The sequence below is a fragment of the Sus scrofa genome, chromosome 12 (genome assembly GCF_000003025.6).
Source record: "Sus scrofa isolate TJ Tabasco breed Duroc chromosome 12, Sscrofa11.1, whole genome shotgun sequence".
Classification (NCBI taxonomy): Eukaryota; Metazoa; Chordata; class Mammalia; order Artiodactyla; family Suidae; genus Sus; species Sus scrofa.
This window is the reverse complement of record NC_010454.4, coordinates 42,632,406-42,650,554: the sequence shown is the minus strand read 5'-3', so window position 1 is coordinate 42,650,554 and position 18,149 is coordinate 42,632,406. Positions and strand designations below refer to the sequence as shown.

The 18,149-nt window shown below is 52.0% G+C and overlaps 1 protein-coding gene across 2 annotated transcripts in view; it reads left to right on the top strand.

Moving 5' to 3' along the window:
- Positions 1 to 18,149, top strand: part of RHBDL3 (rhomboid like 3) — a 52,665-nt gene that overhangs the window by 25,758 nt on the left and 8,758 nt on the right. For both annotated transcript variants that reach the window (XM_021067455.1, XM_021067454.1), the window contains 3 exons: positions 1,781 to 1,893; positions 7,482 to 7,582; positions 17,108 to 17,168. In XM_021067455.1, coding sequence (XP_020923114.1) covers positions 1,781 to 1,893; positions 7,482 to 7,582; positions 17,108 to 17,168 — 275 coding nt within the window. The remainder of the gene's footprint in view (positions 1 to 1,780; positions 1,894 to 7,481; positions 7,583 to 17,107; positions 17,169 to 18,149) is intronic.

Genomic DNA, 18,149 nt, shown 5'->3' with positions numbered 1-18,149 from the left:
CCTCTGTGCCACAACAGGAACTTCCAGAATAATGTTTTTTGTTTTTTTTTTTTTAATTTTTATTGCAGTATAGTTGATTTACAATGTAAAATATATCTTTGTTTATTTTTATCTGCCTGGACACAGGATTTGAGATGACTTCTTGAAACTAATGTCAAATTGAGTAAATTATTCGGAGTGGGTGAGGTCCTGTTGTATAGCACAGGGAACTATATCCAGTCACTTGTGATAGAACATGTGGAAGATAATATGAGAAAAAGAGTGTATATGTATGTATGAATGACTGGGTCACTTTGCTGTACAGCAGAAATTGACAGAACATTGTAAATCAACTGTAATAAATTTTTTTTGATAAAGAGTGCATGGGAAAGGGAAAATAGAAGAATAATGCCAAAAGCCAGCAGCGAGATCAGCACACACATACACATCATGTGGTTCTATATATTTGCTGTAAGTAGGTTACGGATTTATTCTGAGCTTCCTAGTGGCCAAAGCAAAAAGGGAAAAGTGGTCAGCCACCATATTCATTGTCCATAAACCATGTGTGTGAGTGCCCCTGGAAACGAAATAAAGGATAGACTTATTGAAACCACCTCCTTCCCAAAGAGGTCTCCTTATATGGTGACACGAGTCTCTTTGAGACACTCTGGCAGTACTTATAGTTTCTTTTTATAGAACCCTGTGGCCTCTTTGGGGGCCTGGAGTGTAATCAGTTCTCAGTGGGTCTCCTGCCCCAAGATAAGGCCAGGTGGCTTCTCAGGTTCAAGCCCCTTGAAGAACATGACCTTGGCAGGGGACTGTTTCTACACCATATAAGTGTAGAGTTGGGAAATCAGAGTCCCCAGATGCCAGGCCTCTGTGCTGTCTTCTGCAGACTCTCTAGGGAAGGAAGTGAAGGAAAAGTCCGGAAAAGCCCTGGGGGTGCCTGTCCCCGGGGTTGCCCATGAGAAGAGGATTACCCCAGCCTCCATGGTTCTTTCCTCGGCAGAAGGATCCTCAGGGGCCCAGAGGAAGCTCCGCTCTGATCCTCCCTTCCTGCTGAGCCTCTAAAACAGGCACAGGAGCCACCCCCTAATTGGGGCACCTGCTGGGGAGACGCTTTGGGGTAAGGAGACCCCTCAGTGGTTGCCGACGGTTGTCTCCACTCTGAGCCTGAGGGGCCAGATGCCTTGCCTGCTGTGTCCCGGCCTCAACTTCGCAGGGCTGAGGAGCAGAGTCGGGGAGGCACTTCATGCTTCAGTTGACTCATGAGCCAGGATTGGACACAGTAGGAACTGGGGCTTGACTTGGATTTATTACGTTCTAGCAGGTATCTTTCATGCTTGCACTTGCTTGGCAAACATCTTTCTCTTCAAATATAAGTAGCTCTTATAAACATAATAGTGAGGCAGAGCAATCGAGTGCCCTGGATGATGGAGCAGGTCCCACCCATCAGAGACCTGGGCCGTGGTCCCAGCCTGACCACTAACCAGTTGTGTGACTTTAAGCGGATCGCTGCCGCTCTCTTAGCCTCTGCTTCTCACATGTCACCTGATGGAGTTGTTGGATCTTGAACATGGGTAGCCCCTCACTGGCACGTGCAGACACGGCTGGTCCCGCCCAGGCCCTGTACCCGTGTTCCTGTGCCAGCGGGCAGGGAGGGCGGAAGGATGGACTGTTTGCATTGTAACTCCTCCCCAGCCCCAGACGGTGAGCTCCTCAGAGGCAGCTATAGGGTCTTGTTCACCAGCGGATCCCCAGCATCTTGCTGAATGAGTGAATGCATGTGGTCTCTGTACAGGATAGAGCACCTGGGACTAAACGTGGTGCTGCAGCTCCTGGTGGGGGTGCCCCTGGAGATGGTGCACGGAGCAACCCGCATTGGGCTCGTCTACCTGGCTGGCGTCGTGGCAGGTAGGCAGGTGGGCCCTTTGTCCATAGGGGTGAACCTCCCCATGGCGGCTGGGGGACCCAGGGATCAGGCAAGGCCCCAGCTTCCAGAGGACCCACACCACCAGGCTCCTGACTACCAGGGTTGTCCTCCAGGCAAACCTCCCCACCTCCCCGGGGAGCCTGTGACCGCAAAGAGGGAGGCATGTGACCGCAAAGGGCGCGGGAGAACACAGGATCTGGAACAGGCTGACTGAGCGGAGTTCAGGCCTCACACCCTGTGTCGTAGCTGTGTGAACTGTCAACATTCCTCACCTTCTTTTGGCTCCATTAAGCTCTAAGAGCGAACAAATGAGGGGTTCACTTGTGGTGCAGCAGGTTAAGGATCTGGTGTTGCCACTGCAGTGGCGCAGGTTTGATCCCTGACCTGGGAACTTCCGTGGGCCGCAGGTACGGCGGAGGGGGCAGGGTGGGTGGGGTGCTGGGGGTGCTAATGAGAGCTGCATACTGGGTGTGAGGAGGGTAGAGTGAGGGAAAGAATGAAATAAACTGTGCAAAAGGCAGTGAGATGTCTGTGGGGACACCCAAGGGGTGGGTGGAGCCAGATACATCCCCTGGCCAGGCTGGCACCTCTACCCAAGGGGAGATGTTGCCTCTGCCCAGGCTGCCTCTTGATCAACCCACTGCTGTCAGGAGAAAGCCTGGCCTAGGAGGAAGTGAACACTCGTGCCAGCTGAAGGAGTCCGGGGCCCTGGCTGACTCAGCTCAGAGGGCATGTGATGCTAGCAGCCGTCGTGGCCTTGAGGATAATGGGCCAGCCCCTCCTCCTCTCCCCAGTGGGAGGGGAAGAGGACAGAGGTGAGCTGGGGAGAGCAGAGCAGATTTCTGCGGGAAAAGTCTGCCCCAACTGGGCTTCTGAACAGAGGAATCTCCCTCGTGATGTTTCCAACTTTATTGCTGCCTTTTTTTTTTTTGCAAGGTTTGCCGCCTCAGCTCTTCACCTTGACAGCTGTGCCCAAGGGAGCTTTGTGTGTATGTTTAAGTAAGATCTTAATCCTTTCTGAGTGGCATTAAAGTTGTCATCAGCAGAGCGGCAGCGTCCGCCTCGTAAACAGTGGGCAGGCAGGGACCCTGGGAGTGGGGAGCACAGCTCCAGGAATCAAAGAGGGAAGGGTCCCACCCCACCCGCCTACCCCATGAGAGGCTGGTCTGCTGGTTTGTGAACCCTTGGTCTGGGAGATCAGCCCAGTGCTGTCTCCTCCACTCCTGTGCTGAGGTTAAAAACTGGCCCACCTTGGACAGCGACCCCATCAGCTTCTCCCAGAAACCAGCACCTTCTGCATCCTTGATCCAAAGTCTGATGAGCATCTCTGTGTGCCAGACTTACTCAGCCACCCACACACCCCTGAGTGTCGACATCTGGGGATTTATAGCTGCATTTTCCATACCTACATACTCACAGACCCAGATGGTTAATGGCGAGGAACAGGAAAGATGCTCGTAACACTTGCAGTTAGTAGTCAATTAGATGAAAGTGCCAATAACCTAGAAGCTAGACATAGATTCAAGTGACTCAGGCCTCGCTCAGAGCAGGCGATGCCCAGTGGGGAGAAGTGGAGGTATCGCTTCCCAGTGATACCAGTGCAGCAGGGGTGGTGTACAGACAGAAGGAGGCTTGCCAGCTCAACCCAGTGTGCGGGGCTGTATGGCCAAGCGAATGACGTGCCCTGTTTTGGGCTGTGATTCTGAGCAGAGGGCATTCTGGGCCCCGCGTATCCTATCATTGATCTCCAGGAGTGAGTGGACTGACCTGCCTGTACCCTTTCCTCCCTCTCCGCTCCATGTGAGTCCCTCCTCAGGAAGGGGGCCCCGTTCAGACAGACAACCAGCCTGTGACCTGAAAGCCAGTAGTTAGCAAGTGCCTGCCCTGTGCAGGCTGTGTTTAGTGCTCACGACAACCCCATGAGGCAGATACTGCTACTCTCCACCTGTTACAGATACGGAATCCGAGGCTTAGAGAAGCTGAGTGAGTTACCTAAGAAGAGGCAGTCGCAAGTGGTGGAGCTGGGCTCAGATCGAGGCTGAGTGCTGGAAACCACTCCCATAGGGTTATGAGAACCAAAAGGCAGGCCTTAGCCGTTATGCAGAGTCTCTCTCAGAAACCAAGGGAGGTCTTAACAGACATGGGGCCCTGCTACCTCCTGCCCAAGGTATATATTCCAAATCCGAGGCCACTGAATTTTGTAAGTGCTAATTACCCTTAGCATGTCTGATACTCCATGCATGTGATACAGTGTTCTCATATGTTATCTCCCCTTCTCATCACCACAGTCCTATGGGTTCCTGTCGTGGTGCAGTGGAAGCGAATTCGATTAGGAACCATGAGGTTGTGGGTTCAATCTGTCCCCTCGCTCAGTGGGTCAAGGCTCTGGCATTGCCGTGAGCTGTGGTGTAGGTCACAGATGCGGCTCGGATGCAGCACTGCTGCGGCTGTGGTGTAGGCCGGCAGCTGTTGCTCCGATTTGACCCCTAGCCTGGGAACCTCCATATGCCACGGGTGCGGCCCTAAAAACGCAAAACAAAAACCAGTCCTATGAGGTGGGTGCCGACACCCCCATTTTACAGGCAGTTCAAGGAGTTGAAATCATTCCAATTTGCTCCAACAAGAAGTCCTAGAACTGGAGTGGAAACCCTCCTTCCACCCTGTGCTTCTAGCCAATACTTGAAGCGAATGGGTATCTCCCTTCCAGCCAGCAATTACATGGCTAAGAATTTGAATATTTTAAAACCCTCTATTTTTACTGCTCCACCCAGCTTTTATTACAGACAATGTAGATCATAAGCCTCGGGTGCATCCCCAGAGCCTAGCACAGAGTTTGGCATGTGGTGAGCAGCAAATATTTGTAAACTAAATGAAAGGAAATGTACGTAAATAAGGTTACACTGCCTCAAGGTAGATGTTCCGCCGATTTTTATTTGGATTTTTTTTTTTTTTTTTAATGGCACGGGAGGTGCTGGAGAACACCTGCTTTAAATCGTCCAGGCTGGAATGATCACAGCTGTGCATTATGGCAGAGTCACCAATTCATCCCCGTGCTGGCATGGACCCAGCGCTTGGGGGAAGGAATTCATAGCCCTGACTGGCACTGGTCCTTTGGGCTGCTGCTGTGCAGAGGCATGGCGTGTCACTCCAGCTTGCCTTTCTCCCTCTGTCCTCTGCCCCCACAGCTTCCGTGGGTTCACACTGGCCTCTGTTGAACTGTCATCTGTTCGATCCATCAGGGATCCTGCCTGTGCCTGGCTTCCTGCCCCGGGATGACCTGTCTTACTCTGTTGATATGTGTGCACGCCCACATGTATACTTGCCCTCTCCCAGGCCCTCTAGTCCAAGGCTATTCTGCAGTCACTGAAGGAAAGTCTTTCTGCCACAGATGGAGGGCTGGTGGGTTTGGATTATTACCTTCCAGATTCTAGAATCAGTATCTGAACCTCGGACCGTGGATCTTAGGCTGAGACTTGGCTGATTCTATTTCTGATCTGGAAGGAACTCTTGAGACCCCCTCCCATGGGTGGCAAGCTTTAGCTCCCAGGTCACCCCCATTCAGCCAGAGCAGCCCTCTGCGCTCTGCTCCACAGGGTAGAGGTTGTGGGTGAGGCTTCCTTTGAGAAGATCATCTCACTGCTGAAAAGCCTTCGACTAACCTCCTGGTTTCACAGATGGGGAAACTGAAGCCCAAGATCACACAAGTAGCCAGTCACTCCCCCCCGCCCCCATCCATACTCCTCCACAATCCAGCCGGACCTCTGGCCCCGGGGTCAGGACTCCCAGCCATGGGTAGGGTGAGGGAAGGGTCAGGGGCTGGAGGCTGGACCCCAGAGAGCAGAACCTGGGCCGGTTTGTGGGGGCTCACGTGGAGGAAAGAGGCCAGCTCCGGGAGGCTGGGGCTTCCTCTGTCCAGACGGTAATTAATGAGAGGCTCGGGCAGCCGGCCCTCCGCAGCGCTGCAGTGCAGCCTTCTCTGCCAGCCGCCGCCGGAGCCAGAGAGCGTGGGAATCCTTTGTCATGCAGATCCCGCCGCCTGCCCGGCTTCCACCCTGGGATTTTTTTTTTTTTTTTTTTTTTTTCCTCTGTTCTATAGGCTGACCCTGTGGCTAGACAGTTAAAAAAAAAAAAAAAAAAGTTATCTGACAATAGATCAATACCTAATTAAAGCCAGAGGGAAGGCATGAAAGGGGAGAAAAAAGATTTATCATTGCCCTGGGAGGAGAGGAGGACTTGGGAGTTCTTAGGTCATGACAGTTTGTATTTTCCTGAGAGATCCCATCCCCTTGGGACTCAGAGTTTGATCCTCTTCCTCGAAGGATCTCAGTGAGCCGAGGAGCCCTGAGAGTAGTCTGGGAGGGCAGCAAGGTGGGAGAAGGCACATGACGTTCGTTCCAGGCCCAGGGTGTCAGGTCCTCTGGTTCCGGGGCTGGGCCCAGCCTCTTCCCACGGTTGGACCGTCCCCTGGCAGAGCCTGCAGAGCTTGGTCTTCTGCCTGACTCTCTTCCCTCCACCCAGGCAGCGGCTAATTGGCTCATGAGCCTGCGGGCATTTTCCAGTGGTGCCTTCTGCACACTCACTCTGGCCAGCCACCTCTCATCCTCTGAGCCCCGGCTTCTACCTCCCAGTTATTTTTAGTCTCCTGTATCCTTCCCTGGGAGCCGGAGCATTGATCACACTGAAATGAGGCCCAGAACAATACCTTTCCCATCTCCTCTCTGCCCAGCTTCCCTCCCAGGACGAAGTTTGTCATCCCCCAGACCAAGAGTCTGTACCGTTCCTTTCCCCCGGAGGGTATGATGTCATCATTCTCTCCCCCCTGGGACTTTTCAAGGACATGTCTCCTCCAGAGCCTGGCTCTGGGACCCTGTCGGCCTTTTGTAGTGTCACTCAGTCGGAGGTGAGGCTGATGGGCAGAAAGAGCGAGAGGAGAGGGCAGAGGTTGCCTCGGTCCCAGTTGGGGGAGTTGGCTGCTAGAGAGGCTGAAAGCACGTGGGCTTTGTGTCAGGCAGACCTGGACTCATGTCTTGGCACCAGCCCTTCCTACCAGGTGACTCTGGGCTCAGTATCCTCAGCTCTGCGGTGAGGCTGCTCGCGGCCGCCTCAAAGCCTTAAAGGGCCGTCTTGAGGCTTAAAGGGAAGGATGTCTAGAACGCTTGGTCGGGGTCTGACACATGGTGCCCCCGGGAGGGGTGGCTGTGTCTGCGATACCCAACCGCTGCTGTTTTTGTGGTTGCTCTGAGCTCTCAGATGGCACAAGGTGAGGCTGAGGCTGGATTGCCAGGCAGGTGATCTGAGATGTAGATGGTCTGAGTTCTACCTTGGGCAACTCACTTCCCCCCTTGAGACTTTACTTCCCGTCTGTAAAGGGAGAAGGTGGAACCAAATGGTTCTTTCAGCCGTACATGAAGCTTCTAGGAAGCTCCGAGGTGGCATGGGATCAGGGGAGGAAGCGAGGGAGCCTGTTGCTCTGGGGTCTCAGCCCTGAGGCTGCAGCCCCCGGGGGCCCGGGACTGGGGTGGGGAAGAGACTGCAGCACCCTTGAGTTCTCCCTCTCTCTCTGTACCAGGGTCCTTGGCGGTGTCTGTGGCCGACATGACCGCACCGGTGGTGGGCTCCTCCGGAGGGGTGTACGCGCTCGTCTCTGCCCATCTGGCCAACATCGTGATGGTGAGCACCCCGCTCCTGTGGCCTTTCTCAGCCTCCCCTCTGCTGTCCCTGGGCCTGGGCGTTAATGTGCTGGAGCTGGGTTTTGGGTCCATGCTCCTGCCTGGACTTGGTGAGGACGAGGCAGCTGAGTTCAGGGAGGCTCCTCACCCTCTGCTGGCCCACTTCCAGTGGGGCCCTTGCACATGTGATTTATATTTTCTCTAGCCATGGCTTTGCCTGTGAATTGGCCCATCTCCCTGTTCCAACTCTGCTACTCAGTGACTTTAAAACGGGAAAATCCTTGACCAGTAGCAGGCCATTGCCATTGTCCGTTGTTGTTTGTCATCAGTTGTTAAAAATAAAGGGACTAGAGTTCCCACTGTGGCATCATGGGATCGACAGTGTCTCTGCAGTGCCAGGATGTTGGTTGGATCCCCAGCCCGGCACAGTGGGTTGAAGGATCTGGTGTTGCTGCAGGTGCGACATAGGTTGCACCTGTGGCTCAGATCCGATCCCTGGCCCAGGAACTCCATGCGCCAAGGGGCAGCCAAAAAAAAAAAGAAAAAAAAGTAAAGGGACCTTAGAGACAGTCTCCTCCAAATACTCAAAGAGGAAAGAGGATGCTGAGAGGTTAAGTGATTTCTTCAACGTCACAATCAAGTTTGTGGCAAAATGGGGACTTAAACCCACATCTCCTGGCACCCATTCACGTGTCGTTCGTTCTCTTTCAGCAGCCCCTCGCAGAGGCTGGATGCTATCATTCCATTTCTCGTGCTCTCCCTCGCCTTTCCTTGAAAGACAGTCTAGAGTATTCATAAGAGCAGGGGCTGTTACTCAGCCTAGATCTGAATCCCAGCTACCTACTTCCTAAAGATTGTCCTTAGGAAAATGGCCTCACTGACTTGTGCCTCAGTTTCTGCATCTGTGAAATGGGATGAGATGGGGGAGAAATGATAAAGTGAAAATGACAACTCAGGATAAGGATTCATTCCCCGCTCCTCACAGAAGAGGTGGGGTGGACTCAGAATGGAGACAGGATCTTCAGGGCAAGACGTTGGAAGCCATCGGACAGCCTCGGGGAGGCCAGGGAGGACTGCTTCCTTGTTTCGGAGGCAGGCCCGAGTTTGGGGGCTGAAAGCAGAGTCACTAGCCATGCTGCCCAGTCCCCCCCAGCCCATGAACTTCCAGGCAGAGCCCAGGTCTTCCTCATCTTTTCCCCGGTGCCTGGGATAGGGCTGGACACATGGCACATGGTGCCTACTACGTTTTGGTCGAGGAAGGAAGGAAAGGAGGGCGGGCCAGGGGGAGGGAAGGAAGGAAGGAGGGACAGTGTCCAGAAAAGGCAGAGCTTCTGTTTGGGGTCCTGTTGCCCTCGCTTCCCTCGTCCCTCCTGGGGATGTGGAAATGCTCGGTTTATGAAGGGCCTCCATTCCCCCTTGCTGTGTTACACCTCCCTCGCCTGGCCTGCTCCTCAGCACCATCCCCTGGCCTTGCTCCAGAGTCCCCTTTGTACACTGAGAGAGAAGAAGGGGCTGCAGTGGGTGCGGGCAAGCCTGTGTGCGCGTGTGTGTTTACACACAGGGTGTCTGGCTCCGTCTGCTGAGCACCCGGGCGTCCAGGGCCACCTCACACGGCACTTGTTTGTTTTTATTTTTTTGCTTCTTTTTTCAGGGCCACCCCCTCAGCATATGGAAGTTCCCAGGTTAGGGGTCGAATTGGAGCCACAGCTGCCAGCCTCCACCACAGCCACAGCAACACGGGATCGGAGCCATATCTGCCACCTACACCACAGCTCATGGCAACACCAGATCCTTAACCCAACAAGTGAGGCCAGGGACCTGTGTCCTCATGGATAATAGTTGGGTTCATGAATCAATGAGCCACAGAAGGAACCCCTTCATGGCCCTTTTAAGTGGGTCATTCTGTATCAGTGCCACAGCCTTCCCCAGACACAGCTTTTCCTCTGAATTCGGCCTCCTCTGAATTCGGCCTCCTCTGCTCCCCCCTCCCCTTGCCCCAATTCCTTCCGGGGGGGGTGCACCACCCTCCCCCTCTCTCCAGGATGCATCTGTGTGGAAGGGAATGAACCAGTGTGACTAAATGAACGTAGGAAAGAAGAGACAGATAGGAGTAAGCGGTGTCCTGTTTCCACTCCTTCCCACTGCCTGGGAAACAGCCCTGATGCCCCCCAAGTTCCCTGGTGAGGGCAGGCCACCCCAGAGGACCCAGGACCAAGGGACGGGCCATGGGGTTGAGGAGAGGGTGTGAGAGCAGTTTTCTTCCAGCTTGTGCTTCTTTCTGCAAGTAGCCCATGGCCTGTGGTGATGGAGCTGAGCTGTCCCATCCAAGGGCCCAGTGCTTTTCCAGAAGGACATGCTTTCCTTGGCCACGGGGAGCTTTGGGGTCCCTGGAGCATGACATAATGGTGGCCTTCTCTTAGAAAGTTGCATGGGGCTTATTGGACAGTGAAAAACACTCCTTTTCTCCTTAGAAAGGTCAGTTTCCTTTCATCAGGAGGCTGCCTGTACCCAAACTAACTCTGTGCCCAGCAATTCAGAGATACATTAGGACGAACCGTATGGAATAGCCATTTCTGTGGGTCAGAAGCATCTAGGCACTGGCAGTTTCATGTGGTTCAATCTAATAGATCGACTATGGGTTTTTAATTCTAGAGTGAGGGTTTGGTCTGTTTGTGCCTGCACAGTACCTCATTGGAACAAAAAGGAGAAAGCATGGGCTCGACTATCAGGAAATCCGGATTTAAGAACTGTCATCAACATCTTACTAGCTGCGAATTCCTTAACTTCGCAGGGCTTCTGTTCTCTCTGTAATCTCTTCACAAGGTAGTTGCGAGAAAGACGTGAAAAAAAATGGATGTGAAAATGGCAAATCACCATACAGCTGGGAGATCCTCTATGTGTGTGGGGGTGTGTGTGTGTACACATATTTTTTTTCCTTTTTAGGGCTGTACCCACAACAGATGGAGATTCTCAGGCTAGGGGTCAAATCAAAGCTGTAGCTGCTGACCTATACCACAGCCATAGCAACGCAGTATTGGAGACGTGTCCGGGACCTACACCACAGCTCACAGTAATGCCTGATCCTTAACCCACGGAACAAGGCCAGGGATCGAACCTGCAACCTCATGGTTCTTAGTTGGATTCGTTTCCACTGCACCACATTGGGAACTCCTGAATAATGTATTCATTCCCTTTTGGTGGGGCCCATGTGCCAGAGTTTCATTTTTAAATATACAAGATTGGAGTTTCCATTGTGATTCAGTGGTAATGAACCTGACTAGGATCCAAGAGGATTTGAGTTCAATCTCTGGCCTTGCTCAGTGAGCTAAGGACCCAGCGTTTCTGTGAGCTTTGGTGTAGGTCACAGAGGCAGCTTGGATCCTGAATTATGTGGCTGTGGCATAGGCTGGCAGCTGTAGCTCGAATACAACCCCTATCCTGGAAACTTCCATATGCCATGGGTGTGGCCTTAAAAAGACAAAAAACAGGAGTTCCCATTGTAGCACAGAGGAAAGGAATCTAACTCAGAACCATGAGGTTGTGGGTTCGATCCCTGGCCTCGCTCAGTGGGTTAAGGATCCAGTGTTGCCATGAGCTGTGGTGTAGGTTGCACACACAGCTCGGATCCCACATTGCTGTGCCTGTGGTGTAGACCGGCAGCTGTATCTCCGATTGGACCCCTAGCCTGGGAACCTCCATGTGCCATAGGTGCAGCCCTAAAAAGCAAAAAAAAAAAAAAAAAAAAAAAAAAAAAAAAAAAAAAAAGACAAAAAACCCCCAAAAGAAATAAGTAAATAAATATACAGGATCTTCTCTTACACTTTGCTGTTTTTCTGAAACATTTGAAATCTAAAGTTTTACAAATTGAACCATACTGTCAAAGCACATGGAAGGATTCTTGACTAAATGACACAGAAGATTTCTGTGTTCTAAGGTTCCTTTTATTAAGTAAAAATCCTTCTGTAGGACAACTAGTCACTCCCCAATTTATCTGTGTTATGCTTTCATGTTTCCTGTGTTGGGTTTTCTTGAAATGCTTTGACAAGAAGCTCTTTCCACGGGGGATATGTAAAGCTGTCTTAGAAGGGAACCTCCCCCCTGGGTTTCAGCCTCTGAGCCCTTAACGGGTTGGGTGAGCAAGATGCCACAGGGACTGGTTACTGCCTGGTTCACTCTGGGTGAGTTACCATCTCGCCCTGCCAGGCTCTGGGAGAGAATGAAATTAAAGGACCTGAAAAAAGTTTATCTTCCCCAGGGGCCTGCAGGCTTTTCAACATTTATAGCAGCAGCAGTGCTTGCTCTGGGATTTTTTTTCTTCTCTCCTGTTGTTTCAGTGTGCTTATTTTATTGGAGGGGATAATTGGGGGTGGGGGTGGGGGGTGGAATGAGGCAGCTGGTGGAACAGAGTGACTTTCTAGTTTAACCCCTCAGCAGCTGTGAGGCTGGTCATTTACTGTTGTTTGCTCAATTTGGGGGGCAGCTGGGGCAGCCAGCAGGGACGGGCAGAACGAGACCTTGCCTCAGAAGTGGGTGGACAGAGAGCCCTGGGCTGGGAACCCTATCAAACTCGACATTAACTCATAGTAACCTTGCGTGAGCCCTCCTGGACCCTCGGTTTCACCTTCCCGCAGGAGCAGAGCAGAGGTTGTGATGGCTCAGCTTGGTCAACTCCAGGGCCTTCCGGGCCAGGTAGATGAAACTGGCCTGGGGAGCAGTGTGACCAAACTGGCCAAGGTCATTGAGACTCTGAAGGGTCCTTTTTTTCTTTTAAGAAATTTTTTTTCTGTGAGTTCCATTGTGGCTCAGCAGGTTAAGAACCCAACATAGGGTCCATGAGGATGCAGGTTTGGTCCCTGGCCTTGCTTATTTGGTTAGGGATCCAGCATTGCTGTAAGCTGCGGTATAGGTCACAGATGTAGCTCGGATCCCACGTTGCTATGGCTGTCGTGTAGGCCAGCAACTGCAGCTCTGATTCGACCCCCTAGCCTGGGAACTTCCACATGCCACAGGTCCAGCTGTAAAAAGAAAAAGAAATAGGAGTTCCCGTCGTGGCGCAGTGGTTAACGAATCCGACTAGGAACCATGAGGTTGCGGGTTCGGTCCCTGCCCTTGCTCAGTGGGTTAACGATCCGGTGTTGCCGTGAGCTGTGGTGTAGGTTGCAGATGCGGCTCGGATCCCGTGTTGCTGTGGCTCTGGCGTAGGCCGGTGGCTACAGCTCCGATTCAACCCCTAGCCTGGGAACCTCCATATGCCGTGGGAGCGGCCCAAGAAATAGCAACAACAACAAAAGACAAAAAAAAAAAAAAAAAAAAAAAAGAAAAAGAAATAAATTTTTAAATTTTTAAAATTTTTCTAAAGAGACAAAATTTAAATTTTTATACAGATTTTTTTTTTCTTGTCTTTTTGCTATTTCTTGGGCCGCTTCCGCGGCATATGGAGGTTCCCAGGCTAGGGGTCTAATGGGAGCTGTAGCCACTGGTCTACGCCAGAGCCACAGCAACGCGGGATCCGAGCTGCGTCTGCAACCTACACCACAGCTCACGACAACGCCAGATTGTCAACCCACTGAGCAAGGGCAGGGACCGAACCCGCAACCTCATGGTTCCTAGTCGGATTCGCCAACCACCGCACCACGACGGGAACTCCTATACAGCTTTTAAAAGATACTTTCCATTTACAGTTATTACAAATTATTAGCTACATTGACCATGTTGTATGATGTATCACTGAACCTTTTTTTTTTTTTTTGGTTGTGCCCATGGCCATGTGGCTCAAACCTGCACCACCGCAGTAACCAGAGCCACAGCAGTGACAACACCAGATCCTTAACCTACCGAGCCACCAGGGAACTCCCCCTTGAGTCTATCTTACGCCCACTAGTTTGAACCTCCCACTCCCCAACCCCATCTTACCCCCCAGCTCTGGTAACCACGAGTTTGTTCTCTGTATCCGTGATTCTACTTTAACCTTATGTTTACTAGGGCGTTGTATGTTTTAGATTCCACACATCAGTGGTATCATACTGTCTTTCTCTGACTTATTTCACTTAGCAAAGGTTCCAAAGTTTTAAGGCCACTCTGCAGAGGAAACTCACCATCTTTGCCCCAAGTCCAGATACTGTCAGACATATATGTCTCTTAGCGAGTGCCCGGCAGTGTTCCTAGCACTTGACACGTGTTAATTCATTTCACCTTCACGATAAACCCCGAGGTGGGTAATTGACATAGGTACCGTTGTTATCTCAAATTTACAAATAAGGACACTAGAAAAAGGGAATTCTGAGCTCTCCACTAGTGGTCTTGCCAGGCCAGAAATGTGGACTGTGCTTTCCAAGACAGATCCTAGATAGGGCCCAGAGGGGGTCTCAACCTCAGCTGAAGGAGAGTGTGGCCAATAAATTCTAGATCTACTTTGCCCAATATTATCTCTCAGGAAAGGAGACACTGTCTTCAGGTGAGGTATTCAGAGGGGTTTTATGAGGAAAAGGGATATTAGGAGTGTTCTGGATCATGTTTTTTGTTTTTGCGGTTTTGCTTTTTAGGGGCCCACCTTCGGCCCGTGGAGGTTCCCAGGCTAGGAGTCTGATTGGAGCTATAGCTGCCGGCCTACACCACAGCCACAGCAACACCGAGTCCGAGGTGCATCTGTGACCCACACTGCAGCTCGTGGCAGTGCCGGATCCTTGACCCACTGAGCGAGGCCAGGGATCAACCCAAATCCTCACTGACACTGTGTCGGGTTCTTAACACACTGAGCCACAATAGCAACTCCTCACTTTTGTTCTGAGAGTTCAGTGCATTCATTTTGCTGTGCAGCCATCATCACCATCCATCCACAGATCTCGCTCCATTTTGCAAAACAAAACCTCTGCTCATTTAGGACCTCCTCCCAATCCTCCCTCCCCCAGCTCCTGGCAGCCTCCGTTCTCTCTTCCGGCTCTGTGAATTTGGCTGCGCTGCACCTCATCTAAGGAGAGTGAAACGCTACTTTTGCGAGTGGCTCGTTTCACTTAGTGGTGTCTTCCAGGTTCATTCAAGTTGTGGCATGTGTCAGAATTCCCTTCCTTCCGAAGGCTGGATAATAGTCCATTGTGTGGATTTAGCAGCTTTTGTCCCTCCATCCACTCTCCCTGGACACTTGGCTGCTTGCACATTTTTGGTTCTCGTAAATAACAATACTGCTGTGAACATGAGTACCGCTTTTTTTTTTTTTTTTTTTTTTTTTGCTTTTTTTGGCCATACCTGCAGCATATGGAGGTTCCCAGGCTAGGGGTCAAATCAGAGCTATAGCTGCCGACCTCCTACTCCACAGCCACCGCAACGCAGGATCTGAGCTAGGTCTGTGACCTACACCACAGCTCATGGCAACGCTGAATCCTTAACCCACTGAACGAGGCCAGGGATCAAACCCACAACCTCATGGTTACGGGTCGGATTTGTTTCTGCTGCACCACAATGGCAACTCCGTGGGTACCACGTTTAAGGGAGAACGAAGACGAAGGGGTGGACATCCCAGGGAGGCAAAGCCCGGCCAGACAGTAGCAGAAAGAACCTCTCAGTGATGAGAACCCCTTCACAGGGCTGCCCCAGGAGGTGGTGAGCTTCCCGTCACAGAAGCTGGAGGGCCGTTTTGTCAGGGGTGTCCCTTTGGGAGGAGATGGCCCATCAGGTGACTCCCAAGGACCCTCCTGTCTTAGGGCTTCATCCCCGAGAGGAGCTGAGGGGCTCCCCGTCATTGGCAAACTGAGCTAGCTTGGGCTGGGTTGCCAGATCAGTGGAGGGCACAGGCTCCGGGGTTGTCCCCTGTCCCCTGGGCAGTCTCCCCTGTAGGCAGATGCCAGCAGGAGATAACACTGGCTTGCCATCTACTCCTTAGCAGGGAACATGTAAACAAGCAAAGCTTAGACTTTTCCCTAAAGAGGGGCCCACCTCACCTTTTGTGAAAAAGGACGTGAAGGTCATTGAGGAATAATGGGGGCGGGGGAAGGGAGCCAAATCAAGAAACGGAATGCGGCGGCATTTCTCCCTCTTTTTGGCAGCTTCCCTGCATCCCACTTGCACCACGGAAGCATCCGTAGATGTTATTCTACGTGCCAGTGTCCAGGGCGCCTGTCACCTTTCACGCTTGTGTCCTCCCAACGTCAAAGGGGTTCCAGACGTGCCCCTGAGTTGGGCCTGGGCCAGGCAGCAAAGGCAGGGGAGGTGGGGGGAGGGAACAAGCCCCCGCTGGCCCCCTTGCCTCCTGCCCTAGGACTGATGTGTTCCAGGGGGTTTCTGTGTCTGGGTAAATGGAATCGTGCTTTGAAAGCACTGCAGGAGCGCCCCTCAAAGGAACCCCGCGGCGAAGTCTTTTGTAAAGTGAACGGTCCTTTTGTAAGGTGCATAATTGTACTCTGATGATCTGCGGTGGAGGCTCAGAGTGTTCAGAGATTCTCAGGGGAAAAGAGGGGTCTGTCTGAAGGCCATCTGGCCCACCCCCTTTCCAGTGCCCATTCTCTCAAGCATCCCCTCTGAGGGATGCGAAGCCCCTGTTTGAACCCTTCAATGATGGGAAACTCACCGTCCCTCCACATGGATCATTCTGCCTTTGGACAGCTCTGCTTATTAGAAATGGATGCTTAGGGGAGTTCCCTGGTGGTCGGGTGGTTAGGACTCAGCACTTTCACCACTGTGGCCCGGGTTCAATCCTGCCCTGGAAACTGAGACCCCACATCAAGCTGCTGCACATTGCAGCCAAAAAAAAAAAAACAAATGGAAGATTATCTGTTTTTTTTGTTTTTTGATGTTTCAGGTCACACCACAGCATACGGAAGTTCCCAGATAAGGGTTGAGTCGGAGCTGTAGCTGGCAGCCTGCACCACAGCCACGGCTACGTGGGATCTGAGCTCCATCTGCAACCTACACCACAGCTCATGGCGACACTGCATCCTTAACCCACGGAGCAAGGCCAGGGATTGAACCCTTATCCTCATGGATACTAGTCAAATTCTCAATCCTCTGAGCCACAGTGGGAACTCCTGGAAGCTTACCTCAAGCTTAAAAAAAAAACTCTCTCCGAGATGCTCATCCATTGAGACTTCCGCTTACATGTTACACTGAGTGTGCCCTTTCCTTGCACTGACTCATTTGATACTTGGCAGTGAACTTGACCCCTGAGCCTTCTCTTCGTTTGTTCCTCAGATGCAGGGTTTTGAGTTCTTTTATCATCCTGATAGTTCTGCTTGGACTTGGCTGGCTTTGCTCTCCTGCATCCCTTTACAGCCATGGGACTGTCAGGTGTCTGTGTGCGCCAAGAAGAGGGACTCTCATCTCCCGGGATCTAGCGTCTTTTCCTCTTGAATGTAGTTCAAGAGCTTTTATGACAGTAGTAAACTTGCCATTGCCTCAAATCTCAAAGCCATGCTGCTGTGATCTGGGACTAAGCCATGACCGCCTCATTCAGGATTTCATGGAGGTGGTTTTTTTCATACATCTGCAGAGGAGTGGTCTGATCAGAAACTAATGGAACTCTCTCCTTTTTCCCTAGAACTGGTCAGGCATGAAGTGTCAATTCAAGCTGCTGCGGATGGCTGTGGCCTTGATCTGTAGTAAGTGCGGGCGGGGCGGGTTGGGGAAAGGGAGCTGGGTGTCAGGCCTGGGAGATGTAGAGATGGCACAGTCCCTACCCTTCAAGGGGCTTGTGGTCCAGAAGAAATGGGTGAGATAGCCACGATGTGCAAGAAAGTGGGGATGTTATGAGAGAGTCTGGCCTACAGTGCTGCTTCCTGACCGTTCTTCAACCATTCACTGACATAATACTGCAAACAGAAAGGTGCACATAAGCCTAAATGTCCAACTCAATGGTCAAAGCAAGAAAAATAACCTTTTTTGGGAGTTCCCATTGTGGCGCAGTAGAAACGAATCCTAGCAGTGTCCACGAGGATGCGGATTTGATCATGTGGATGGAACTGCAAAGAGAGGAGTTGGGCTTTCTCCTGAATGCACTGGGAGGCCGCTGGAGGGCTTTACACTAGGGAGATGCTGACAGTTTTGATGGTGTTTGAGTGACTAGTCAGGCTACAGTATGGAGAGGGAGTTGAGTGTGAGCGATAAAAGCCAAGAGGCTCATTCTGAGATGGAAAGAGATGAGTCTGAATAGAAGAGAGAAGAGGGGACACACAGACTCCTGTGCAGGCCCCACAACAGGGCTATGAAGAGCAGATGATTGTCAGGCTTAATATACAGGCTCAGAGGGTGACGTTCCTTGCCTGGGATCCGCCCCCTAGTGGTGGTAGAGCCAGAATTCGGGGCCAGCCAGGGCCCAGGGCCGGGCAGGAGCTCCTGGACTCTCCCTGCCTGGGTCAGCCCCCTGCGACGTGAGGAAGAGGAAGACTGAGCCAGAACAAAAGAGAGAGGGAGGAGGGGCCTGGGTGGGCTCCACTTAAGTCCACTTTCCCATCCCTTATACCCCCTGGCTTTCAGGGCCCTGTGGCCTACTTCCTGGATGGGGTTGGAGCATCTCTAATCCCAGAGAGGACCTACTAGCCCTAAAACTCACAGAATCTTTGAGCCTGGGTAGTGGGGGGCCA